At 29.0% G+C, this 23,444-nt stretch overlaps 1 protein-coding gene across 3 annotated transcripts in view; it reads right to left on the bottom strand.

Moving 5' to 3' along the window:
- Positions 1-283: 283 nt before the first annotated feature.
- Positions 284-23,444, bottom strand: part of LOC100199127 (spermatogenesis-associated protein 4) — a 72,782-nt gene continuing 49,621 nt past the window's right edge. Inside the window, exons 5-10 of one of the 3 annotated variants that reach the window (XM_065811304.1) lie at positions 22,935-23,025; positions 4,617-4,748; positions 1,835-1,903; positions 1,687-1,747; positions 529-654; positions 284-446 (exon numbers count right to left, since the gene is read on the bottom strand). In XM_065811304.1, the coding sequence (XP_065667376.1) occupies positions 376-446; positions 529-654; positions 1,687-1,747; positions 1,835-1,903; positions 4,617-4,748; positions 22,935-23,025 (550 nt within the window). In that variant the 3' untranslated portion in view covers positions 284-375. The remainder of the gene's footprint in view (positions 447-528; positions 655-1,686; positions 1,748-1,834; positions 1,904-4,616; positions 4,749-22,934; positions 23,026-23,444) is intronic. The other 2 variants (XM_065811305.1, XM_065811306.1) reach the window with 2 other exon arrangements.

Below are 23,444 nucleotides of genomic sequence, written 5' to 3'. Positions count from 1 at the left end.
TAAAATAATCCAAGATACGAGAAATTTTAATCATAAACAAGTTGCAAAAACAAATCAAAAAGTAAATACTCCAATTATTGCTACTTAAAATTTGACTTAAAGCAAAATAAGCAAACAGACCGAAACTTATTCGATTTTTGAACCATGGCCGAATAACAATACCTCAGAAAAAAAATGTTCTGTGCTTGCCATTGGGTCTATGGCACAAAGTAAAAATGTAAAAAAGAAAGGAATTAGTGACATTTAGTATTTGCAACTAATTAGTTCTTAGAGACAACAACGCTTAAGCAATATTTTTAATTCTTTTATAAAAAATAACAAATTTAACAATCATGCAGCAAAAAATTACACTTTTAAAAGGAAACAAATACAAAATCATTCAAACGCTGATAAAGATGAGACCGCAAGATGTTGCTTCACATTTATCTCATTCACAACTGGTACGTCTAAAAAAATTACATATAACTATATACTTAACAAAATGGTTTTTTTTAAAAAGAAAACTTTAATTAAAAAAAAATAACTAACCGTTAGATACTTTTTGTAAAACGCAACCTTCTGATTGGTTAGAAGTTTTGCAATCATCAACAAAGTTCGAACACATTAGCTTACGAGGACTTCTTTGACATATTGTTGGCTTGATACCGAATCTATCTATATTATTGCGAAATCTTTAATATACTCGATGAACCAAATTCTACAAATACTTATTTTTCAGATTACTTAATTACATTAGTTAATTTAAGTTCACAAACAAGTTTCTATATAAATATCTACTTGCGTGAAGATAATTATTTTAACTGATACGAGTACTACTTAGTAAGATAGTTTTAAAATATATAATCTTAAGATATATAGATGGTTCTAAAACATGTAATATCAACTTCTGCAATTATTTTAGCTACTCTTTTTTGTGTGTTTTGGGGGCAATCTCAGTAATTTTGGGGGTAATCTCAGTAATTTTGGGGGCAATCTCAGTAATTTTGGGGGCAATCTCAGTAATTTGCTTTTTTAGGTTTTAAACATCTTTATGGTCAGTCAGGTTATGTTTGATTTTGCTAAAAAATCCAAAATCACCAGGTACGGCGAATACAGTGGATGGTCAATTATGGCGACGCCATCGCTGTTTTTGGTTTCGTCAACATTAGGGTTTGCGTTGTCGTGCAAGATTTTCATGTTTTTAGTGCATGACATTTACCAATGCTTCTAAGTAGCACAAACAACGGAGTTTTTTGATGTAGTTTTGAGAACTTATAGTTTTGCTCTAATCAGACAGTGAACCAAAAGAAAGCCTGCTAATTAAAATATGACTGTAACTGCATATAGGCTGAAATTGGTCTCGTCGGACAAATCCTTTCAGGGATTCTCCAACATCCACCTTCAACTAAATTGATTGTTTGCAGCCAACTTGTCTGAAGTAGATCCAGAACTTGTTGCTCGTACCTCTTAACCCCCCCCCCCCCCATACCTCCTATTTCTCCAAATGTGAGAGAAATAAGTTCAATAATTAATAAGTTTGCTCAATGTCTGAAATAATAAACACCAAAAAAAGCTATTAACGCTAATGGACAAATGTAATATTTACTTGTGCAAAGTTTAATTTACACAAGTAAAATTTTTTAGGTTGTGTATTTTTTTTTAACAGTGCACAAAAATATTTATACGTTATAAAACGTCAAGTCTTACCTGGGTCATCTAACCGTTGCTGATGTCGATTGTTAATGTGCGAACGTAAAATATCTTCTGCCTAAAAAAAATATTAGCAAAATGAAATTTTTTAAATCATTTCAAAACATTAAATTAAAAAATCTAAACATAAGATTAGAACTTTTACTTTTTTAGTACAAGCTATCGTGTCTTTGTTTATGAATAACTCTGTATCTGTTATGTTGGTCTTGACTGCCTTAAATATAACACTTAAAAATATAACACTAAAAAATTAGCTTATATTATAGCAAATATAAAATTTCTTTATGCCATAGAAACTTTATTTAATGAAAATATTTTTTATTAAAAATATTAAACTACATAATCAGTGATGATTTGTGAAAACCGATACCAAAATTAGATGACTAGTTACTAAGATACCGAAATTAGATGACTAGTTACTAAGAAACCAAAATTAGATGACTAAATTAAATTACTGGCAAACTCATAATACAAATTTTTTTATATCCTTAACACCCTTAACAAAGTTGCAGGTTATCAGAACTACGTCCGGGAGTTACTAAGAAATGATGAAAATAGCTAAAGAGCAAGAAAATGGTGAGGGAAAACGGCGTATTCAAAAGCAGTGTGAGAAAAATGAAAAAAAAACACGCAACTTCTAACTTGTTAATTGTGTTTTTTTTTCTTCTAAAAATATGACTCAAGTTTATTCAAAATTACTCTATTACTCAAGTTATTAAGAACTAATAGCTTTTATAAAATTTAAAAAATATCATGAAAGGAAAGCAAGTTAAAAATGAAAGAATTTATATAATCTAAGCTTAGCGTTAAATTTAATGTAAGCAATAAGTTGGAAAAATGAATAGAGAAAAACGCAACAGGTAAATTGCGTTTTAAAATTCAATAAAAAATCCAAATATTAATTATTTAAACTGTTGCTGCTAGAAAACCTCATAAAGTCTCATAAAATAGTATTGCGAACGTTGTGCAGACACCAATCGTCAGCTCAACGTGGTCAAAACTAGTCGGTCAAAACATCTCAGCTGAACGAGGAAAACTTGTATCTATGTGTGTTTTATTAATGCAGTTGGAAACTCTATACCAACTGTGCTTATTTTTCTTATTTTTCTATATCGAAGAAATGCATTTATGAACGATGATTTATTCATAAACGGATTTTAAGAAATTTGAAAAACAGGCTGGAGAGAAGGGGACCGGAGGCTTTCTTTTTTAGTAAAAAACTCTTTCATTATTTTTTTTAAGAAACTTTTAGATATAGAGGACTTTTTTTAAAAATTCACGATTGTGCCCCTCCACTTCGGAACCCGTGTCATCGGTTATATTTGTTAACTAATTATGTAATAAAATGTATAGCATGCAGGTATATTAAGGTATAAAAAGAAAACAAAACTAAAGCGAAAAATAAGATTGTCTTTTAATTTTAATAGTGACACGAGAACAGAAACAATCCCGCCCCCCCCCTCCAACCTTCCCTAGTGGACATTGCACGTCCTAAGACGTCAAACAGACGACCAATGGACATCTGAGCGTCCACTTGATGTCCATTGGACGTCTTAGGACGTCCAATGCCCACTGGGCCACTCTATCCTTATATAAGTTTTTCTATCCTCGTGCCATCCCTATGCCATTAAGTTTGTTATCATCAAAATAAACATTCCGTAACATTTTAACATAACATTTGAGAAATAATTTCTTCGTTATTCCTTTTTCAATTGAACTAGCTTGCATAAATTTGGTAACTGTGATAATTTATAAAAGTTTATAAAAACAAAAGGCAAATAAAAAGAATTTCATAATCAACAATTTATTCCACGATCAAATTAAGCATAGGCGTTGCATATATTTTATTAGTAACAAGATTATAACCCTTTCAACGGTGAAAAGGGAAAAAAAGAAAAGGAAAAACGAAGGAAATTATTTTAAAGAATAAAAAGATTAGTTAAGACAGAGTCAATGATGGTGCATGCGTTTAAGTTTCTATGTGATTGGGGTTATGGTTTAACACGAAAAAATGTCATGGACTTCGTATGCGGTTATCTTCTTTGTACAAATCAATCAAGCCTATTTAAAAACGGCAAGCCGGGCAAAGACTGGTCTTATGGATTTCCAAAAGAAAAACTAAAAATTTAGCATCTGACAGAGCTGCTTTTTGTACGCAAGAAATAATTGATAAAAATTTTGAAGTTATCACTAAGCAATATCAATTGTCTGGTATAACTTCTGATTGTCACATTTGGAATTGCGAAGAAACAGGTTTCTGTGGTGATTAAGGCAAAGCAACGGTAGTATGTCGAAAAGGTGCTAAGCGTGTTTTGAAACTCACTGGTAACAATAAAAAAATCAATTATACAGTGAACAATTGCTGTAATGCTAATGGATACTTTACACTATCATTCGTGGTGGCTAAGCAATACGAAACTTTAGAGCTAAGTGGGCTTTAGGTAGTCCTACCGGCATCAAATATTCAATTTCTAATTCTGATCGGAAGGAGCATGACATATTTGTTGAATTGTTAAAGGAAGTTTATATACCATAATGTCAAGCTATTACTTTATTTTACATCTTGATGGTTTTAGTTTAGCAGCTGTAATGCTATGTCGGAATGCTATGTCGGAATGCTATGTCGGAAAAACAATATAATTTTGATTTGTCTACAAGCCTACTCATCTCATATTCTTAAATAAAAATGTGACATTCAAGCTCCATATTATTTCTGCCTTGTTAACCAGAGCTGGAAATTGAAGATCCTCAATAGTAGGCTGTGCTGATTTAAAGTTTATACTTTTTTTAATATTAGAAGAACTTTTATGTAAGTTACTGATAGAACACAGCCAATTAATTTGCTACAAGTTTTTCAAAATTCAGGAAAACATATATTTAAATAAAAGTAAAAAAATTTAAATTAAAATAAAAAACTAATAAACTACCAGTGGAGAATATATCTGCTGCATTATGTGTCTTTGAATTAAATTTATGCTTCTTACCAGTTGGATGAGAATCCAAGGCAGATACTCCCATGTTAGAAATATCAATATCCGTTCTGCACCAACCGTAGCTTGCTTTTTTAAAATTTAAAATACAAAACTTTACTCAAGAAGAATGCTTTTTGTTGTATAGCCATTCTGTTTGAAAATCACAGTTCTTTGCCTTAGGCATTATATTAGTTATATATTCTATTTTTTAAATAAATACTTGATGTTAATAATACTGGCAGTAACTAATGTTTTTTGCATTTCTAAAAATACATAATTAATAAATTCAGTAGAAATTTACGCAATATTAATATTTCTGTAAAAGGTAAAAACATGATAACGAAATATTATTCTATTTCAGAAAATTTTTTTTTCAAAAACAAATAATATTTACATGTCTCCAGTTTATATAAATGTCCACCACAAATATTTACAATATCTAAAGAGCGTTAACAATGCTGTTTTACGCATGCGCGTTTGACATTTTAACTCATGCGAGTTAAAATAATAAACTTAAAAATTCGTGGTTTATAATAGAAAGTGCTGGCTATTAACCCATGCATTTAAAAAATATACGCAAGTCCGTCGCACCACAGGGCTACTAGGGACTTGCTTGTCGTTGTCGTTGAAAATATATGTTATATGTTGAAAATACATATTAACATATATTAGTAGTACTATGTAGTTGTAAGGAAACTCGCAGAAGACTAAGAAAAGTCTTTTCATCGAGAACCTTTTAAATACAAAATAAACTAAAAATTTAAAGAGTAAAGGCACACATTAATTTTTTGAGATCTACTGTTCAGTAATATTTTACTATGTATAGTTGCTAACAATTTTATTTTTTTATATTTTATGTTTTATTTCTTCTTTATTTATTTTTATAGCTAAATTGTTCTTTTTACGTTGGTTTGAAAAAAGTTAGTATTAAAATGAGTTGGGACTTATATTTTATATTTAAGTCCGAGCTTATATTTGAGCATAAATAAAACATTTTGGTAGATGTTAATTTGATAGATATTTAAAGCGTTCAAGTTTTTATGTAAAGGATCGGCATGAGTGAATTTATTTTTATTATAAATCAATCTTGATGCGTGTTTTTGGTGTGTATATAGAGAACTTAATTTAGATTTTGTACTTCCCCAGGCAATATTAGCATATGTTAGATAACTTTGTATATAAGAAAAGTAGAGAACTTTCAGATTCTCCTGGGAAAGTATAGTTTTGACTTTGTAAAGTATGCCGATACTTTTTGATATTTTTGTATTTAATGTTTTTATATGGGGTTTCCAAGAAATCATTTCGTCAATAATTATACCAAGAAATTTAATAGTTTCAGTTCTTTCGATGTTTATGTTATCAATTTTTAGTAATGGTAGCATGCTTGGTATTTTGTTTTTTTGCTGGTTGGAATGAAACAAGATGCATTTTGTTTTTTCTTGATTTAAAGATAATTTATTTACTTTAAACCAAATGTTTAGACTCTCAAGGTCATCATTTGCAGATTCAAAGAGATTTTCAACTGATGCTGATGAATAAAATAAATTTGTGTCATCAGCAAACATTATTGCATCAAGTTTTTTTAGTGATTGTGGAAGATCAAAGATTTAAAAAAAAATTCATCAAAGATTTAAAAAAAAGATCAAAGATTTAAAAAAAAGATCAAAGATTTAAAAAGTTCAAAGATTTCCACGATTTATTGCTAATAGGGGTGTTTTTCCGGGGCTTTTCCAGGACCTATCAAATTCCAGGACATTTCCAGGTTTTTAAGGACCACTGGCCACACTGTTTTTTTTTCTGACTTCAGTCGCAATTTTTTTTTAATTTTTTTATAATTAATGAGCAGGGAAAAAGAAATCGAGCAACAATCGTTCTAAATAATATTTTTTATTTTTCGCAACGTAATTTCATTGGTAGCGAGATGAGAAGTAAAGAGACATCAAATAAAAGCAAACTCTTTTTTTTAAATTATTGTACGCAAACTGGTTTTTATCATTTCTCTTAAAATGTTTATATATTTTGTAACATTTTGAGATTTAAATAAGTAGAGGAGAGAAGGGAGAAATGGGACGTGGGAGAACTAGGAAAGCCTGAAATTTCTAATTAGGAGTGGTGCCTAAATACTGTTATACTGTTATTATTAAATACTGTTATTATTAACAAAGCAATTTCTGCTAAATAGGGGGGGGGGGGGGGAAGAAATTTACTTGTTTACATTAAGTAAATTTCTTCCCCTCTATTTAGCAGAAATTGCTTTGTGTCCCTGCATGCGCTAGCGCCATAATTTTGAAACGTACCTTAAAAAAGTGTTTATATTAGGGTGAAGTGGGACAGAAAAAAGAAATATTTATACCTCGCTTCTACCCGTCGCCATTTGATTATATTGATTGGTGAAAGCTCTTGAACAATTTTATGTCAATTAGGTGATTTTATGAACTTATCAGTTTCTATTTAATAATTTGTGTTAAAATGTTGTTTTAAATTTATTTTTCCCACTTCTATTCACACTTCTCTCACTTTACTCCAATGGCACGGTTCCTCTAAAAGCAAAAATTTCTATACTTAGTTATAATAGTTATTATAGGCTGGAAACCTAAGGGGATGGAATCGGTGCCTAAAAAGAAGGATTATTTGTAAAAACTTGTTTGGTTCAGTTTATACATCAAATAAAAAAGATATTGCAATTACCCTAAAAAAAATTTACGTGTTCCAGTTCTCCGAAAAATAACAAAAATAATATTTTTTTACTTTATATTGTTTTGTAGAAGTTTTTGTGTTTGCCTTTTCGTTTTGTAGTTTTCGTGTTTGCCTTTTCAGAGCCGACGACACGTGTGTCGTCGTCGTTCGCTGTTGTTTCTGAGTGTTTTTATATTTTTTTGTCTTAAAATTTAAATTATTACAGCTTAATCGTTATTATTTTTGAATTAGTTTAATTTACGCTTCCTTTTTTTTAATATTATTGCTGTTGATTTGTTTGTTTATTTTATTTAGGTGTCCAATGACTAGTTTTTAACTATATAAGTGACACCTAGCCTAATTTTGTAAAACTATAAAAAATTTGTTATTTTTAACTCATTTTCGACATATTATGACTCATCTTCCTTTTCCTTTTGCACACAGAATTGTGAGTAAGTTGTCGAAAATTGTAAAAATGCTTGCCCGGGTACTCGTTAAAAAAACAATTTTTTTTTGCAAAAGTTGTTGTTACAAGCAGTCAATAAAAACTTTTCATTTAATGATGTCATTTATTTAGGGTTGTTTTTTTTTATTTGTATGTAAATTTTATTTTACATTTCAGGTACATACATGTTCAGGTAACACAAGTCCTAACTACGGCTTAGAATATTAGCGTGTCTACTGTTTCGGGTGCCAAAAATGCACGCCGTTGATCGACCACATGATCAGCAATCGAGAAAACGCATAATAATGCGGAAAACATTATACACAATAATAATAACAACAATAATAATAATCATCATTGAGGAATAATATGTGGGTTTCTGAATAAGAAACTCAAATAATATGCCGAACGTTATGTTTAATGTTTTCAAAAATTCTGATGGCGATATTGAAATCATAACAATTGAAATTTGTAATAACAAGATCTATAACCCTATATTACGCACATTTTTTTTTTAATTAAAAAAAAATAATAGACCCTTCCAATGCAAATTATTAAACTTAAAAGCTTCGTTTAAAATTCAAACACAAGTTGTAATGACTTCAAAATCAAGCAATGGCGATAAATCAAAAAGAAACCGCTGAAAAGTTGACATTTTCAATCTCAAAATTAAAACATTTTTTTTATTAGAAAAAATTCTGGATATAGAAAACTTTTTTTAGAAATAGACGATTGTGCCCTTCTTCTTCGAAACCAGTGTCGTCGACCATGAAAGTATCAATGATTTAATAAACATAATAATCTTAATATCAATAATCATAATAAAAACAATAAAAGTAATATAAGTATTTTATTAAAAAATAACAGTAAATAAACAAACAAAAACGTGTCACACGCGCACACAAACATTTAGCCATGAAAAGTATAGAGTTTTCATAATAAATAAAAATATTCGAAACAAACGAAAGTTACCTTACATTTAAATATGCTAAAATTACAATAAGCAACGGGAGGATACAGGTGCCCGGATAGCCATCGAAAGCCTTAATTGGGAGCGTTTACATTTCAACTAGTTATAAAGAAGTAAAAAACCTTTAATTATAAAATATTTAAAACAAGAATATGAAAAATGAAGGTTCTGATTATATACTTAAGGAAGAAATATCCATCAAAATATACAAAAGACAAAAAGAAGAAGCCTCAAAAAAAAAAAGAAGAATCCTTCCATCTGGTGCACGAGGAATTATTCCAAATTAGAAATGAAAAACAACTAAAACAAGTTGTAACTAGAGAAGAAATGCAGAGCCGTATTATACAAACTCTTCGTAGCAACATATATATATATATATATATATATATATATATATATATATATATATATATATATATATATATATATATACATATATATACATATATATATATATATATATATATATATATATATATATATATATATATATATATATATATATATATATATATATATATATATATATATATATATATATATATATATATATATATATATAAAACGGCATAGTCACATTTAAAAAGTTTTGAGAAAGTATTTACGAATCATTTATAAAAGTTTTTGTATAAAGTTAGAAAATTTTTTTTTTAATAAAAGTTACAAATATTTTATTAAAATTAGAATCTTCAGATAAATTACTCATGAAATAATTTTTTCTAATTTACAACTTATTTATATTTTCTAATTGAAAACTTTTACAAATGATTAATATATACTTTCTCAAAACTTTTAAAATGTGACTATGCCGTTTTTTACCCTGGACTCTTCATATATTTTCAACATCTTCGCTTTTAATAAGGCTGCAAGCAACCACTATTAGAGTTGGAAGTTACTGGAAGAGAAAAGATAAAGTTTATAAAGCAAGATAACGATTGACAGAACTTAAAATATTGCAAATTATGAATCAGAAAAGCAAAAAGAAGGAAGCGAATTCCAAAGAGCTGATGTTCGACAAGAGTTTTTGGAGCACTTAGGAACAGTCACAGAAAAAAGTGAAGTTTAGTAGATGGCTCAAGAGACGCTAGCTCTTTAAAGCAGTGCCCATTATAGTACTTGTAGAAAAGAGAAAGAGAAGCAACGTTACGACGATGCGACAGTTGTTAGAGGTTGGCTGCAAGAGCAGGTCTAACTATGTTTACAATGTGTTTTTGCACTTTGTCAAAAAGAGAAAGGGCATCATTGGAAGATCCGCCCCAGATACGGCAACAGTATTCCATACAGGACGAATTCGAGATTTATAGAGAATAGAATCCGGAGTAAGAAAGTGTCAAGAAACGTTAAAGAGATGCAACCCTAGCAGATGCTAATTTTCAATTGATTTGATATATGGTTTCCAATATAAAGTTGGAGGATGTTACTTTGGGCAAAACGCGACCATCAAAACAGCAACTAAGAGGTATTATCTATAAAAAAAAAAATTATTTTTAATTAATATTCTTTATTCCACTTTAAAACATTTCGTTAAAATTTCATAACACTTACGAGCTAAAATATAATAATATGAACAATTACAAGTATATATATATATATATATATATATATATATATATATATATATATATATATATATATATATATATATATATATATATATATATATATATATATATATATATATACATATATATATATATATATATTATAAGCATTAAAACATCATATACGGTATCATACTACTTATTTCTTTTTTAAGTAATATTTCGGCTCATATAGTGAGAGCCATTATCAAACTAATAAAACCATTAAAAAAACCCGTTTAAAAATTATAATAAACGTAACCAAATGATGTCATTGCAACGTCAGATATTCAACATTTTTTAATTTTACAAAAAATGGTTTCCAATGGTGAGTCATCACCAAATTGCCATTATCACGATTTAAAACGTTTTCTTTAGGTTTCGAACATTGTACACGTTGTATTTCAATGGCCTCACGAATTTTTCTTGTGTAGTTGTTTGAAATAACAGAAAGTGTTTTAGGGTTCTCCCAGTTTGTTTTACCATTACAATGTTGTGAATGTTTTACTATTCCAGATGTATCCCAGTTGGCTTTTGTAACATTATTTTTATGTTCTTGAATTCTTGTGGAAATCTTTTTTCTTGTTTCACCAATGTAAATATAAATATTTATATATTATATAAATATTTGGTAATCCCTTGATAAATATACTCTGCCGAAACAAGTCTAAACTGCCTCCGAACAGTCATCCAGGAGTGTACCAACTTAATTGCACATGTGGTGCATGTTATATTGGTGAAACATGTAATTGCACATGTGGTGCATGTTATATTGGTGAATGAGGATTGATATAATATCAAAATTTTAATATTATATCAATCCTCATTCTTCACGACGTCAACTATTGCGGTGACAACTGCATACATTGAAGGAGAAGTATTGTATTTAGATAGATTAAAGCTCAAATTAAGCAACTCTATGCTGGTGTCGATGCAGCTGCCTTTAGCAAAACATGGAAAAGATGGTATGATACAGACTTTTGAAAACAAAATTATTGCGTTCTCATCTCATTCGTTGTTGGGGATTTCCATTTCTGTGCGTGATTTTTTATTTTTCTTCGTTTTAGCAATTAAAAGCTGGGACTTAGAGTAATATGCGTACTGTTACAATTTTCTTAAAAAACTTTTATAACAAAGATATTTTTATCATTTTTAGGCTACCCGAATAAATTAAATATATATATATTTTGATCTTTTTATTTTTTTTGCGTAATGATATCGCTAGAGTTTGAAAATAAACAACAATTTTTAAAACGCTATACTTTAGCTAGAAATAATTGATAACTGCCGTTTCTCATTGAAAATATATTAAATATGAGTTGTAGAAGTATAATATTTCACTTAAAATACTCACAAGCATTTTATTTTCTTAAAAATACCTACATGAAATTAACAAATTCGCAACTTCCCTGCGTGATCATTCATGAACTACATTTAAACAACTTCTGTGACTCTATAATACATAGTGCAATCCTGTAATTTTCTGGAAAGCTTTACTAATGTTGAAAACATCATTTAAAAAATATATATATAACGCTAAAGCTTATATTTTTTGAGGAATTACAGTTTATTTATCTAGTTACTAAAACTTGAGTTTTTCTGTTCTGTGCGTGATTCCGTTTCAAACTTAATTTATTCTTTGTTAACATTACAAATGCATACCACTTTTTGTTTACAAAATATTTATATAGGTTAGCATTAAATGAGAGCAATTTGGAGATCGCCAACTTTTTTTATGAAAATAATAAAAACATATACGAGTTTCCGTGCGTTATTTTTTGAAAACATTAATTATTGCGCTATTTTTGAAAACCATATCAATTAAACACGGAAGCAAGAAGGTGATGCAAATGATTACCATTTAGACCATGTAATATTAACTTTTTAACTGTTTTTGTATGTATGTATGTTTAACTACTAAATTTCAATTTAATTTTGTTTTGTTTACTTTTTGTTTTTTGTTTAAAAACATTAGTTATAGCAAAAATTTCATTGGGGGAATATTTATTATTAACAGCACATACTATCCGGGGGATAAAAATATGGAGGAGAATATGTCACGCGACACACAGCCTTAGTCTTCTTGCTGATAAACTACACTGGTGATTTTGCTGGTAAAACCCACAGAAAATAATAACAAATCAAATTCAAAAAAATACATTGCAATAAAATGTTTAATATACATAAAGAGGAACGTTATCATCAAATTCTTTGCTTAGTGTAGGAAAAGCAAGATTTTCAGCAATAACTTTTTTAATCGAGTCCTAAACCTAAAAGTCTATCCTGCGACATTGTTGACCGCAGATAGGTTTTAATTAATTTCATCTTTAAAAACTTTTTCGTCCACTCGATATAGTGGCAGGTATTTTTATCAAAATTTGGATTCACATTGTAATTATATTTTGTGCAAGGGAGGGTGGGGGGGGGGTTATCACTCGGGATTTTCAGATATCAATCAGTGTCCTTTTTGCTAAACGTTTCAATCCCCAATAAATCAGAAAAAATAATTAATACATGTTTAAGTGTTATGATATAGTTTTACATAAATATTCAATTAAAACACAATTTTAAAGAGGTTTTAGGGCGGTGCTATTAACAGAATAACAGACGATTGCAAAGCTAAAAAAGTGAAAATATTCTTAAATGTCTTTGAAAAGAAACCGCTGTCGGTGTAGATCCTACACAAAATATCAATATTTTTCTGTATATAATTCGGTCTTGTTGCTGTTTGCAGTATTATGATGAACGCTCTACAAACACAACCCCAAAAGACATTTGTTAGCCATCGTTTTAGTCAACCAATTCAGTGTAATAAGTAGAAAATGAAGAGCTGGGTAAAAATTTGAGCTCAACTACAAATTAATAATTTGCATATCCTCGTTGATTCCTTTTGATTGTTCATGTGTGCACTAAAAATTCAATCAATTCATCAATCTCAAGATTGAAATCATGATTACTGTATACACGGCTAATAACAATCACGCTACCTCTGAATTCAGCAGAATTAACAGATCTAATGTGATGATTAGTTTTTGAGCACTAGAGTATTGCTTGCAAAGACTAAGTAACGGATTTCAATATTACCGATTATGTTAAGGTAGTCACAAGAGATACAACAAAAGTGGGTAAAGAGCAAGAACACAGTAACTGGTAGACATTTTGCTCCGTTTTACCATAGTTTTTAGTTGTCCAATTTTGTAATTGATTACAAATTTCCTCAAAATATTTATCAAAATTACATATGCTATTATACTTCGTGGACCATTGCGTTTTATAAAACCATTGCACATTAGGAATTAATGATTTCTAATTTGTGCTTTCTAGAAAAACTTGATGATAGCTTTGATTGCAATACAGCCATTGCACAAATGAGATTATTAATGACTAGATTGAGACGATGCAAATTGGAAAAAAATTTGAATATCTCTATCAGCTCTTTCTGGGTCCTTCCTGATTTAACGTGCGTTTTAAGCCGAAGTCTATATATAAGAATGATGTAACATCATGCTGCTCGTAGTTGTACCACATACTCGCTAAATGATTTTAAATTCTCTGCGGAAAATTATTGTATTTGGTAAATGGTGATGTAATGCACACTGGTATTTGCAATAAACGGGCTGCAAGAGAACAATCCAAAACAAATTGGTCGATAGTTTAACGGTTCAACTTGCAGCCTTTCTTGAGAATAGAGGTGATTTCAGCTTTTTTTTTGCTGATACGGTACTTCTCCAGTCTCAAGCAATTTGGAGAACATAGTGATGAGTAGGATACCAAAACTTTCCAATCAGTACTTAACTTGGGGTGAATGTCATCGAATTCCATTGATTTGGATTTAATCAGATACAAATTCTTTGCTTTGACGGGTTTGTATAATGTGAATGTGTTCGGTTGATGAATATTAATTAAGCAAGTGTTTCTTATTGAGAAAGACCCTGTGACTCGGCCAGTGCCGTAACTAGGCAGGTGCAACAGGTGCACTTGCACAGGGCCCGTAGACTAGGCGGCCGTGAAATGGAACTTTAAACTGACGAAAATATCTTTCAATAATATCTATTGAATATAACATTGTTAAAGATATTAATTATGACGACGTTATAAATGAATTTGCGCAAATGAAAGCGAGAAAATTTGAATTTGCGCAATTTTAATAAAGAAATTTTTAAAAATAATAAATTAAAATATATTTTTTATTTACAATTTTTCCAAAAAAAAGTTAGGCTTAGGGGGCCGAAAAATGAAATTTTGCACAGGGCACTAGAAAAGCTAGTTACGGCGCTGGACTCGGCTTCTGGTTGAAAATAATTATTACGTTGCAGATAACTTTAGGTTCTGTTGCTGTTTGATTATTAGTTTTATTTTTAGTTATAGTGAGTTTCCATCTAAGATAATATAAAAAATTATATTTGTAGCAAAAATATTGAGAAAACAGATCATCGAAGAATAGTGAACAAAATCCTTAGCCACTGGTTTGCAAAGATAAATTATAAGTTATAAAATTTTAGTAATTCAGGTGTATAGACAGTTGTTACATGTAGCCAAATAGCAAGAAAACGGACTTTATTTTTTTAATTTAGAGAATTTAAGGTGGGTCAAGTGACCCTCCTTGATCTATGCTGCGGACGCCTATGATTGCGACCCATGTGTTTGGATACGAATCATGCATTTTATGCTGTTGAATAATAAAAAAAAACAATAATTAGAGTAACTATATCCCTGACATTTTCCAAAAAGAAAAAGTTTAATGATGATTAGCATCGCAAAGGAAAATACCAATAAAGTCTGATTTTAAATTTACTATAAGTTTACTTTGAAGAGCTAAACATAGTTTTAGAATTTCTTTTCTTTCTTGCAAGCTATCAACGTTGTACAAAAATCTCAAAATTTCTAAATAATTCTCCAGTTGTATAAATCTTTTTTTTCATTGACAATAGATTTTCTGAAAAGAAATGTGTTCTAAATAGTATCGAAGAAATTAATTTCAATTAACTTTAATTTAATTTAATTAACTTTTTTTTCAGGAGAAAATTAATAATTTCTGTCTTGAGCTAGTTCGTTAAAATTACGTTTCATGCGATTTATTTTAACAACAGGCTCCATTTGTAATTTTTTCGCCAATTCTTTTGCTTTTGTAATTGCATCTTTAAACATTCTCGGTAGTACTCTAAGTGAACGTTTCTCTAATTCTTCACATTGAATCCATATCATTCGCTTAAAGATTTTTACTAACAACATTAATTTCAAAAAAGAACAACTTATTGTTAACACCGAACAATTAAGGAGAGACGAGAAGGTTAATCTTTTAATTGCTCTTCTAGAGTTATCACCTCATGTGCAGTTTTATGATCACGTCTTTTAATTCCTGACAATCCAATTAAAGCATCATTTATTCCTGCAAAACTTTTAGAAATATAGAATAGAACAATAATATTGAACGATATAAAAAAAAATTTATTTGCGTGCATAAATTAAAAACATAAATTGAAAAAGAATTTAGGTTGGATTTATATTTTTTGACCTATGCTAACAGAAAAGTGCGTTTCATTTCTAAACGAAAAAACCTATCATTCAAAATAAAAAATAAAGACGATATCACTGGTATTACGATTGATTTGTCATAATTAACAGCACAAATATGGGAAATTGTTATGGCGAACGCGGAATAACCTTACTAACTCCAATAACACGGTCGTAACGGCATGATAGAAAAGGATAACTAAAAATCACTTTTTGACTGCTAAAAAGGGGTTCCGCGCTCAGTTTCAGACGTTAAATAGGGTAGTAACGCTGCACACGTTGTTAACGATAAATTTATTATAACTTTTTATCATAATTTAATTCAATTTTTTGCTTGAGAAACGTTTATGTAGTAGCTACTATGCATACAAAACAATTCTTTTTTTAGTTGCAAAATATCATTTTTACGCGTATTATATTTTGTATATGTTAAAACAATATCAATAGCTCAATTCTATTTCATTTTTTAGGGTCCGCGGGACAATTACAAACGAACTTTGTGGGTAATTTTTTTTTGATTTTCTTTTGCAGTATAATAATTATTACAATGAGATATAAAATAAATAGCCGGATAGATAAAGAAATATACTGTTTTATCGCCGAGCCTTGTTTAAATTATGGCCGTTAGCTAATATTACTATTTAAAAACTAACTATTAAATTTCGAACGTCTAAAATGTCGTTAATAACACGCGGACGATCTGAATTCAAGATTAAGTTATTTCGGTATAAGTGAAACCACATTTAAGTTAAGATATGCCAATCATCTTAAATCTTTCAATGCATCCAAATATAAAAATGACACAGAGGTGTCTAAAAAAGTATGAAGACTAAAATTAAAAAATATAAAACCTATGACTACATAAAAAATAATAGCGCGATGTAGGCCCTACAACCAAGCATCAAAAGTTTGCAAACTTTGTCTTCGCGAGAAGTTTTAGATATTATCATGCAGAGGAGTAAACTTGTTGAATAAAAGATATGAAAAAATATCGAATTGCCGGCAATCAATAAAACCTTTGTTTTCCTTTTTTGACACCGGATACTAAAAACTTTAACATCTTTTTGTTTCGTTTGGTAACGTCAGAGTTCTCATGTTGCAAACCAAATTAAGTCAATTTGTTTACCTGCCCATACAAGTTGTATTTTACAGCCTTTGTGTTTAGGTGTTTTCAAGACAGTCAAAGTTGGAAGAACTTTTTGAAAAACTACTTTGATTCAACAAAATAAAGCAACTTCTTCACAATGACTGAAATTAGTTACAGACAGTGGGGCGTTCAATTGAATCAATGTTGTAACAGATTTTGAAACTTTTTTGAAAAAACCAGTGAAAAATTGTCAACGGCAGAACCTCTGCCGTTAGGCATAATTATAAGCGAAAGTAATAATGAAAATCAAATTTAGGTTACACCCGCGATCAAAGCTATTATCAATATAAGCTTAAGTGCCAGTACAATCACAAGTTCCGGTGAAATACAAAACGTTCTCACTCAACACAACTAGAAGCGGCACTTTTTAGGCATCTTTGATACGCGCAACTTAAGAAAAGTATAAATAATAAAGATGCTATTAAACTTAATCGTGCACAAAGTTCATCATTTGATGAACTTCGTGCACGATTAATTGAAATAACATCAGCTAAATAAAACAGATCTAAAATAAATTATTTAAAAAAAAAATCTAAAATAATTAATTTAAAAAAGAAAGCTACTTATAAATCAAATGTCACTAATAATATCTAAGGCGCGACATGTGTTGCATAAAGTTAAAATCTACAGTTGATGATGATGGATAAGACTAGTGAGAAAGAACATTTATTCTCGCTGGTGAGAAAAGACATTTATTCTCATTGGTGAGAAAAAACATAATCAAAACATTGAAACCTGAAGATGTTCAAAATTCTCTCGCTGTTCAAGAGGTTAAGCCAAACAATTAAATAAAAAAAAAATTTTTACACAAAAAAAGTTTAGCAAAAAAAAGTTCCTGAGACTTAATCGGAATTAGATATATATTTTTTTGTTATTTAGGTGCCCCAAGAAGACGTAATGGTCTTGTCACAGAGCACCGTGAAAGTGCATTTAACCAGGAAGTTCGCGCCTCCTTCCTTACCGTGACGCGAAAATATGTCCAAGCTCGTTTCGAGTCTGGATCTCCTGCTTATAAAAAAAGCGCTCTAACCACTGCACCACGATCGCATCAGGGATAGGGTTAATATTGAGTAATTATTGTTTCGTAGAACATAATAGTTTTGTATGTTTAAACATTTAGGGGTATTCCATATAGTGCGTACGCAGGTATGGACGGAAGGAGAGTTACCCAAAAAGATACAAATGCGTAATTTAGGTTACACCCGCGATCAAAGCTATTGTCAATATAAGCTTAAGTGCCAGTACAATCACAAGTTCCGGTGAAATACTAAACGTTCTCACTATACGGTGAGAACATTTTGTATTTCACGGCGTATAACTTTGAGTATATATACGGTGTTATAGAAAGCGAGTACGTGCGCAGAGGAAATGGACGAAGGGTGGGATAAGGAGGGGGGGGGTTTGAAAGCAAAAGATGCGTACGTGCTTAATGGATGCCCCAAATAAAAAAAAAACAAATAAAAAAAATTAAGGGTAATATTACTATTAAAAAGTAATATTACCCTTAACAATTCAACTTAAACATAAACAGCATATAATATACTACAATCAATGTTACCCCTTATCACTATGTCGTAATTTTATACAAGTGGGTGGCCAAAAATAGTTTTGAAAAAGGTAATGACTTTTATTTAATTTTTTTTATTTTTGTCAAAAAAAAACTAACAATATATTTACTTATTTAGTTCAAACACCGGGACGGCGCTGCGTTTTGACCCAATTTTAAAAGTTTTTTATAAAAGTACAAATTTCGAATTTTTTTTTTTTTTTTTTAGTTAAACTTAATGAAAGAAAAATTTTTAAGATTTGTTGGGCCCTAATGACTGTTTTTTTAGGGGACAACTCCAAACAACTAGCCGCGCCACTGATTATATTATCTATATATTAATACGGTAATGAATAGTGCGCATAGTTACGCCTAATGTTCGTGTTGTTAATGACGGTTCTGGATTCTGTAAAATACACGATTTCTCAGTTTTTAAGTAGTTTCTAGACTTTTGAATGCGCGGTTATATATTCCATGCGGTCTTTCGCAAGCAAGCAAGCAAATTAGAGCTGATATAATATTATTTTCGAAAAGAATTTATGTTGTTCATTGTTTAAAATAGAAAATTTAAATAATCGTTTGTTTGTTGTTGGTTGTTTTTATTTTTCTAATTTTTATAGCCTGTTTTCATTTTTTAGAAGTTTATAACTAAAATTTCTGTTTTAGTAAATTGTTTCGGTTTTGTCGTTAGTCTTTTTAGAACATTTTAAGCAAGTATTGTTTTATTTTCTGGAGTAATTAAGAGGAGCTGATGGCTTTTTTAGTAAGTTCAATTCATTTTCTTATTTATAGATTAAGATTATTTTTTGTAGAAAGAATAATGAGTATAAAATTTTATTTGTGTTTAATATGAAAAGTTAAATAGAATAAGATTGTTGTTTGTGTTCATGTAAGTTCATATACATAAGTTTGCGTTTATTTCAATCTATTTTATATTGCTCTATATCTATATGTATATTTTATATTCTTAGGAAAAATAATAAGGAATAGAAAAATAAAAAAAAAATTCTTCGAGAATTTGTCAAAAGAATGTTGTGTTATGCTTCTTTTTAAGGTATCTGAATATGTATTTATTTGAAATTTATAATTTTGTTCTTTAATGGTTTCATCTTTTTCATTACAATGTTGTAAATTGTAGTCTGCATTCTTTGTTACATTAAAAAAAAATTAGTGCTAATAAATGTCGTTTTATAGCTGTTAAAGGTTTGCTTATATGTTTATCTTATGCTCAAAGTTAAAAAGTTTTTGATAAATATGTGTATGAGATGATATATGTAGTTTGATAAATACGTGTATGTCATGATATATATAGTTGTTTTATAAACGTGTTTATATAAATGTGTTTTTATAATAGTATGAAATGTATTTTATCCAGGGATGCGAAGTCCCAAAAGGACTCCAGCTTTTTGTATCTACTTTTTCCAAGTCTGTAGTGTCCAGAAGCTCTGAACATGTTTGTTGACTTATTATCTGCTATAATAATTTCATGAGATTTAATGACTTGAAACTTGTTGTTTATAAGCCAGGAGTCCTTGCCGCCATAATACCTAAGAATTCTGGGATTCCTTTTTGGTACTCTGCATCCCTGATTTTATCTAATGTGTACATGATTGTTAAATGAGGTGTTTTTATATGTTATATAACATTTAAAAAAATATTGTGTTTTATAGTTAGTATAACTATAACAACTAATATATTTGAGATATAGATCTAGAGCAAGATTCGTCAACCTTACCAGTCAAGTGGTGTTACTGCTTTAGGTCTAAGTGTAGTCTAGCCTTTAATATAACTATTCTGAAAATACATAAAATCTTTAATTATTTTTTGTGTAATGTTGTTACCTTTGGCTTATCTTTATGTTAGTGTCTGTTGTTAAAAATGATTAATAGGTAGTTTCATTACTAGAACTCGCTGCTTTTGTTTCTTAATATAAATACATTATTATAATTTCTTCAAGCAGAAGCATAAATTAGTGACTTTTAACTGAAATAGCTCAGTGAATATTATTATTATTAGTGCGCATAGTTATACCTATTGTTCGATATTAGTTACAATTCTGTAAAATACACTATTTCTTAGTTTTTAAGTAGTTTCCAGACTTTTCTTAACGAATTGTTTTCTTAAAGAAGTCAAATTTTATTAAGTAATTAGTTTATTGTAATCTTTTTTTAAATTGTACTTTTAAATGTGTTATAGATGTTAATATTGAAAATATAAGTTACTATAATTTTTATAGTTATTATATGTTTGTTTTTCTATATTTAATATACCATTAATCATTTTCATACATTTTTATTTAAGTTTAATTGTTTATTAAGATTTAGATTATTAGAAAATTCATGTTTACAGAGTTGTTATTAATCATGATCGAGTTGTTGTACCAAGGAAATTGTAGAGGTATATTTATAAAATGTACTACATATGTTATAAAGAAAATTTTGGATTTCATAAGTTTTCACTAATAAATAGTTCACTCATACAAACTCTAGAAGTTATGAAAAGTAAAGAATTGTTTATACTTTCTTCTTTTGTTGAATATTTGAAACAGCTAATAATATCTTTAGTAGCAAATACATTCGCTTTTAATATTAGTAGAATATATAGCATTTTATTTTTTTAACTTTTTAACTTTTTTTTTTTAATTATGTTAAATTATTTCAAGCATGGAATGTTAATTTGAGGCATAGGATGATAATACATATGCAAATAATTACCTAATTAAATGTAAATTATCTATAATAAACTATCATTTTCAATTGATTATTGAATACAAAGTTTTATGTAGACTTTAGATTAAAACAAAAAATTGAAAATTGGCTATAATTCATGTAGAGCAAACTTCAAACAGAAATTTCTCGCATAGTCGCAAAAAGTTGCAGCTAATTTTTTAATTTCTTAAAAATAGACTCAATTTTACGTTATTTAATAATAGTTTGGTCGATACCTTTTGATACTATATTTTTTGCAAGTTCACGGAAGTTGGAATTTAAACTTTTTTTTCGGCTTAAAACATCATGAAAATTGAAGAAAAGTCTTTTTTTTCGACGTATGTAATTTGATACTCTTTAATATATAAATAAATTAGCAGAATAAAAAAAATTATTCACGAAACATTGAAAGAAAAACAAAAACATAATTTTTTTGAAAACTTAAATTTGGCAACCATTTTTGACTTTGATTGTCACTATCTCTGGGATTACTATCACCAGCGTAAAAATATTTTGTATTGTCCTTAATACGAGTATTTTAAAGCGGTAGGAATTTAGTTTTCAAAAATCTGAGACAACTTTTTTTTGTATTTTGGCCACCCCAAAAACATAGTGCATATATGCGATAAACACCGGCGAAGTTCGTTTAACTTCGCCAATCGAACTTAAACTGAGCCGAGCACCGAATAAGAAGTTGAATATTCGATAAAATTACAAAGTTGACCAAACATTTGGTATGCTTTTAATTATTGCAATTTTATTCGTTTTTGTTTTTACTACTATTATTATTTTTAGTGTTATTATTATAACTTTTAAAGTTTGGTGTCGCCGCTTAGATCAGATTACTGTTTGAGTGGCATCATTATTTGAACTTATTTCGTTATTGCTTAATTATTATTGCCATTATTTTAACTATCATCATTATTTATTTTTGTTATAATTGCTTTCATTAAACAAACACGTGTGTACATTAAATATGTGTACACGTTTGAAAAATATTTGCATACATTAAACTTCGTTTACCGAATTTAAACTAATAGTAATATTTCGGATGAGTACAATTTTAGACCAAAGACGAACTTAATAGCAAATCTTTGAACTTCGGCATTGAAGTTTAAAGAATTATTATTCGCTAAACGGTTAATGAAAAAACTATTCGCCAGTGCTTAACATAGTATAACATTGACAGTTGCACTCTAACAACAAAAATATCTACCAGTAATATTACATAAGTTATTTTTATCAGTTTATAGCAAAAATATTATTGGTAAACACATAGAAATATTGCATACCAACTTTTTTGTCACAGCAAAAAATATATATTGCAAAGATGTATTCATGTTACTTCACATTAAATATACATGAAGTTTATGGAAATATACATATTAACACTTTGTTTTGTTTCTTACATTGTTTGCGCAACACAAACATCATTAAAAATTAAACAATATTATAAAAGTTTTGTAGCACGGAAAAGTTGAACTCTTTATTTATATATGATAAATTTATTTTTTTATTTTTAAACCTACCTTCAAGCCTTTTCAGCGTGTCTGTTTTGCTCTTTCCAAAAAAAAGAAAAAAATGTTCTAACAAATTCAACACAATAACTTAGGCTACCACTCATAAGAAATATCTAACAAATCCCACACAATAAATTAAGCTACTGCTCATAAGAAATCATCAATACCTTTGTTGCTGTGCATCGAGCATGAAAAGGAAGCTTTTGTTGATAACCATTGTCGGAGAAGTCAATATCAGTTTCAACAAATGCTGGCACACTGTAAACCAATATGCATTAAGGGTTGAAAAATTTCTTTTTTTAAAAATTAACTTTCAGTAAAAAATTATAAATCTTATAAAATAAAATTAAATAGAGAGTTTACTGCTGCGTTCCTCATTATAGCCGTAATAGGCAGCAAAATGACATTTTTTTAACAAAGTCTAACCACTGCACCACTAGTTACGCTTCTGCAAACAGAGAAGCCTGATTTCATTGGATATCGCCACCAAAAAATATAATGAAAACATTTTTCACTATTATTTACTTACAAATTATTTTTTGATTCTAGAGGTTTTGTTTTTGTTAACTTTTTGTTTTTTCTATTTTTAAAAGAACATATTGGTGTATAGATAGGGTTAAAACAAGCACTTGTTCAGTTTAAAAGTACTTCATCGATAATATCCATTGGATGTTATT

Source organism: Hydra vulgaris, chromosome 12 (genome assembly GCF_038396675.1).
Source record: "Hydra vulgaris chromosome 12, alternate assembly HydraT2T_AEP".
Taxonomy (NCBI): domain Eukaryota; kingdom Metazoa; phylum Cnidaria; class Hydrozoa; order Anthoathecata; family Hydridae; genus Hydra; species Hydra vulgaris.
This window is presented reverse-complemented; position numbering and strand designations above follow the sequence as displayed.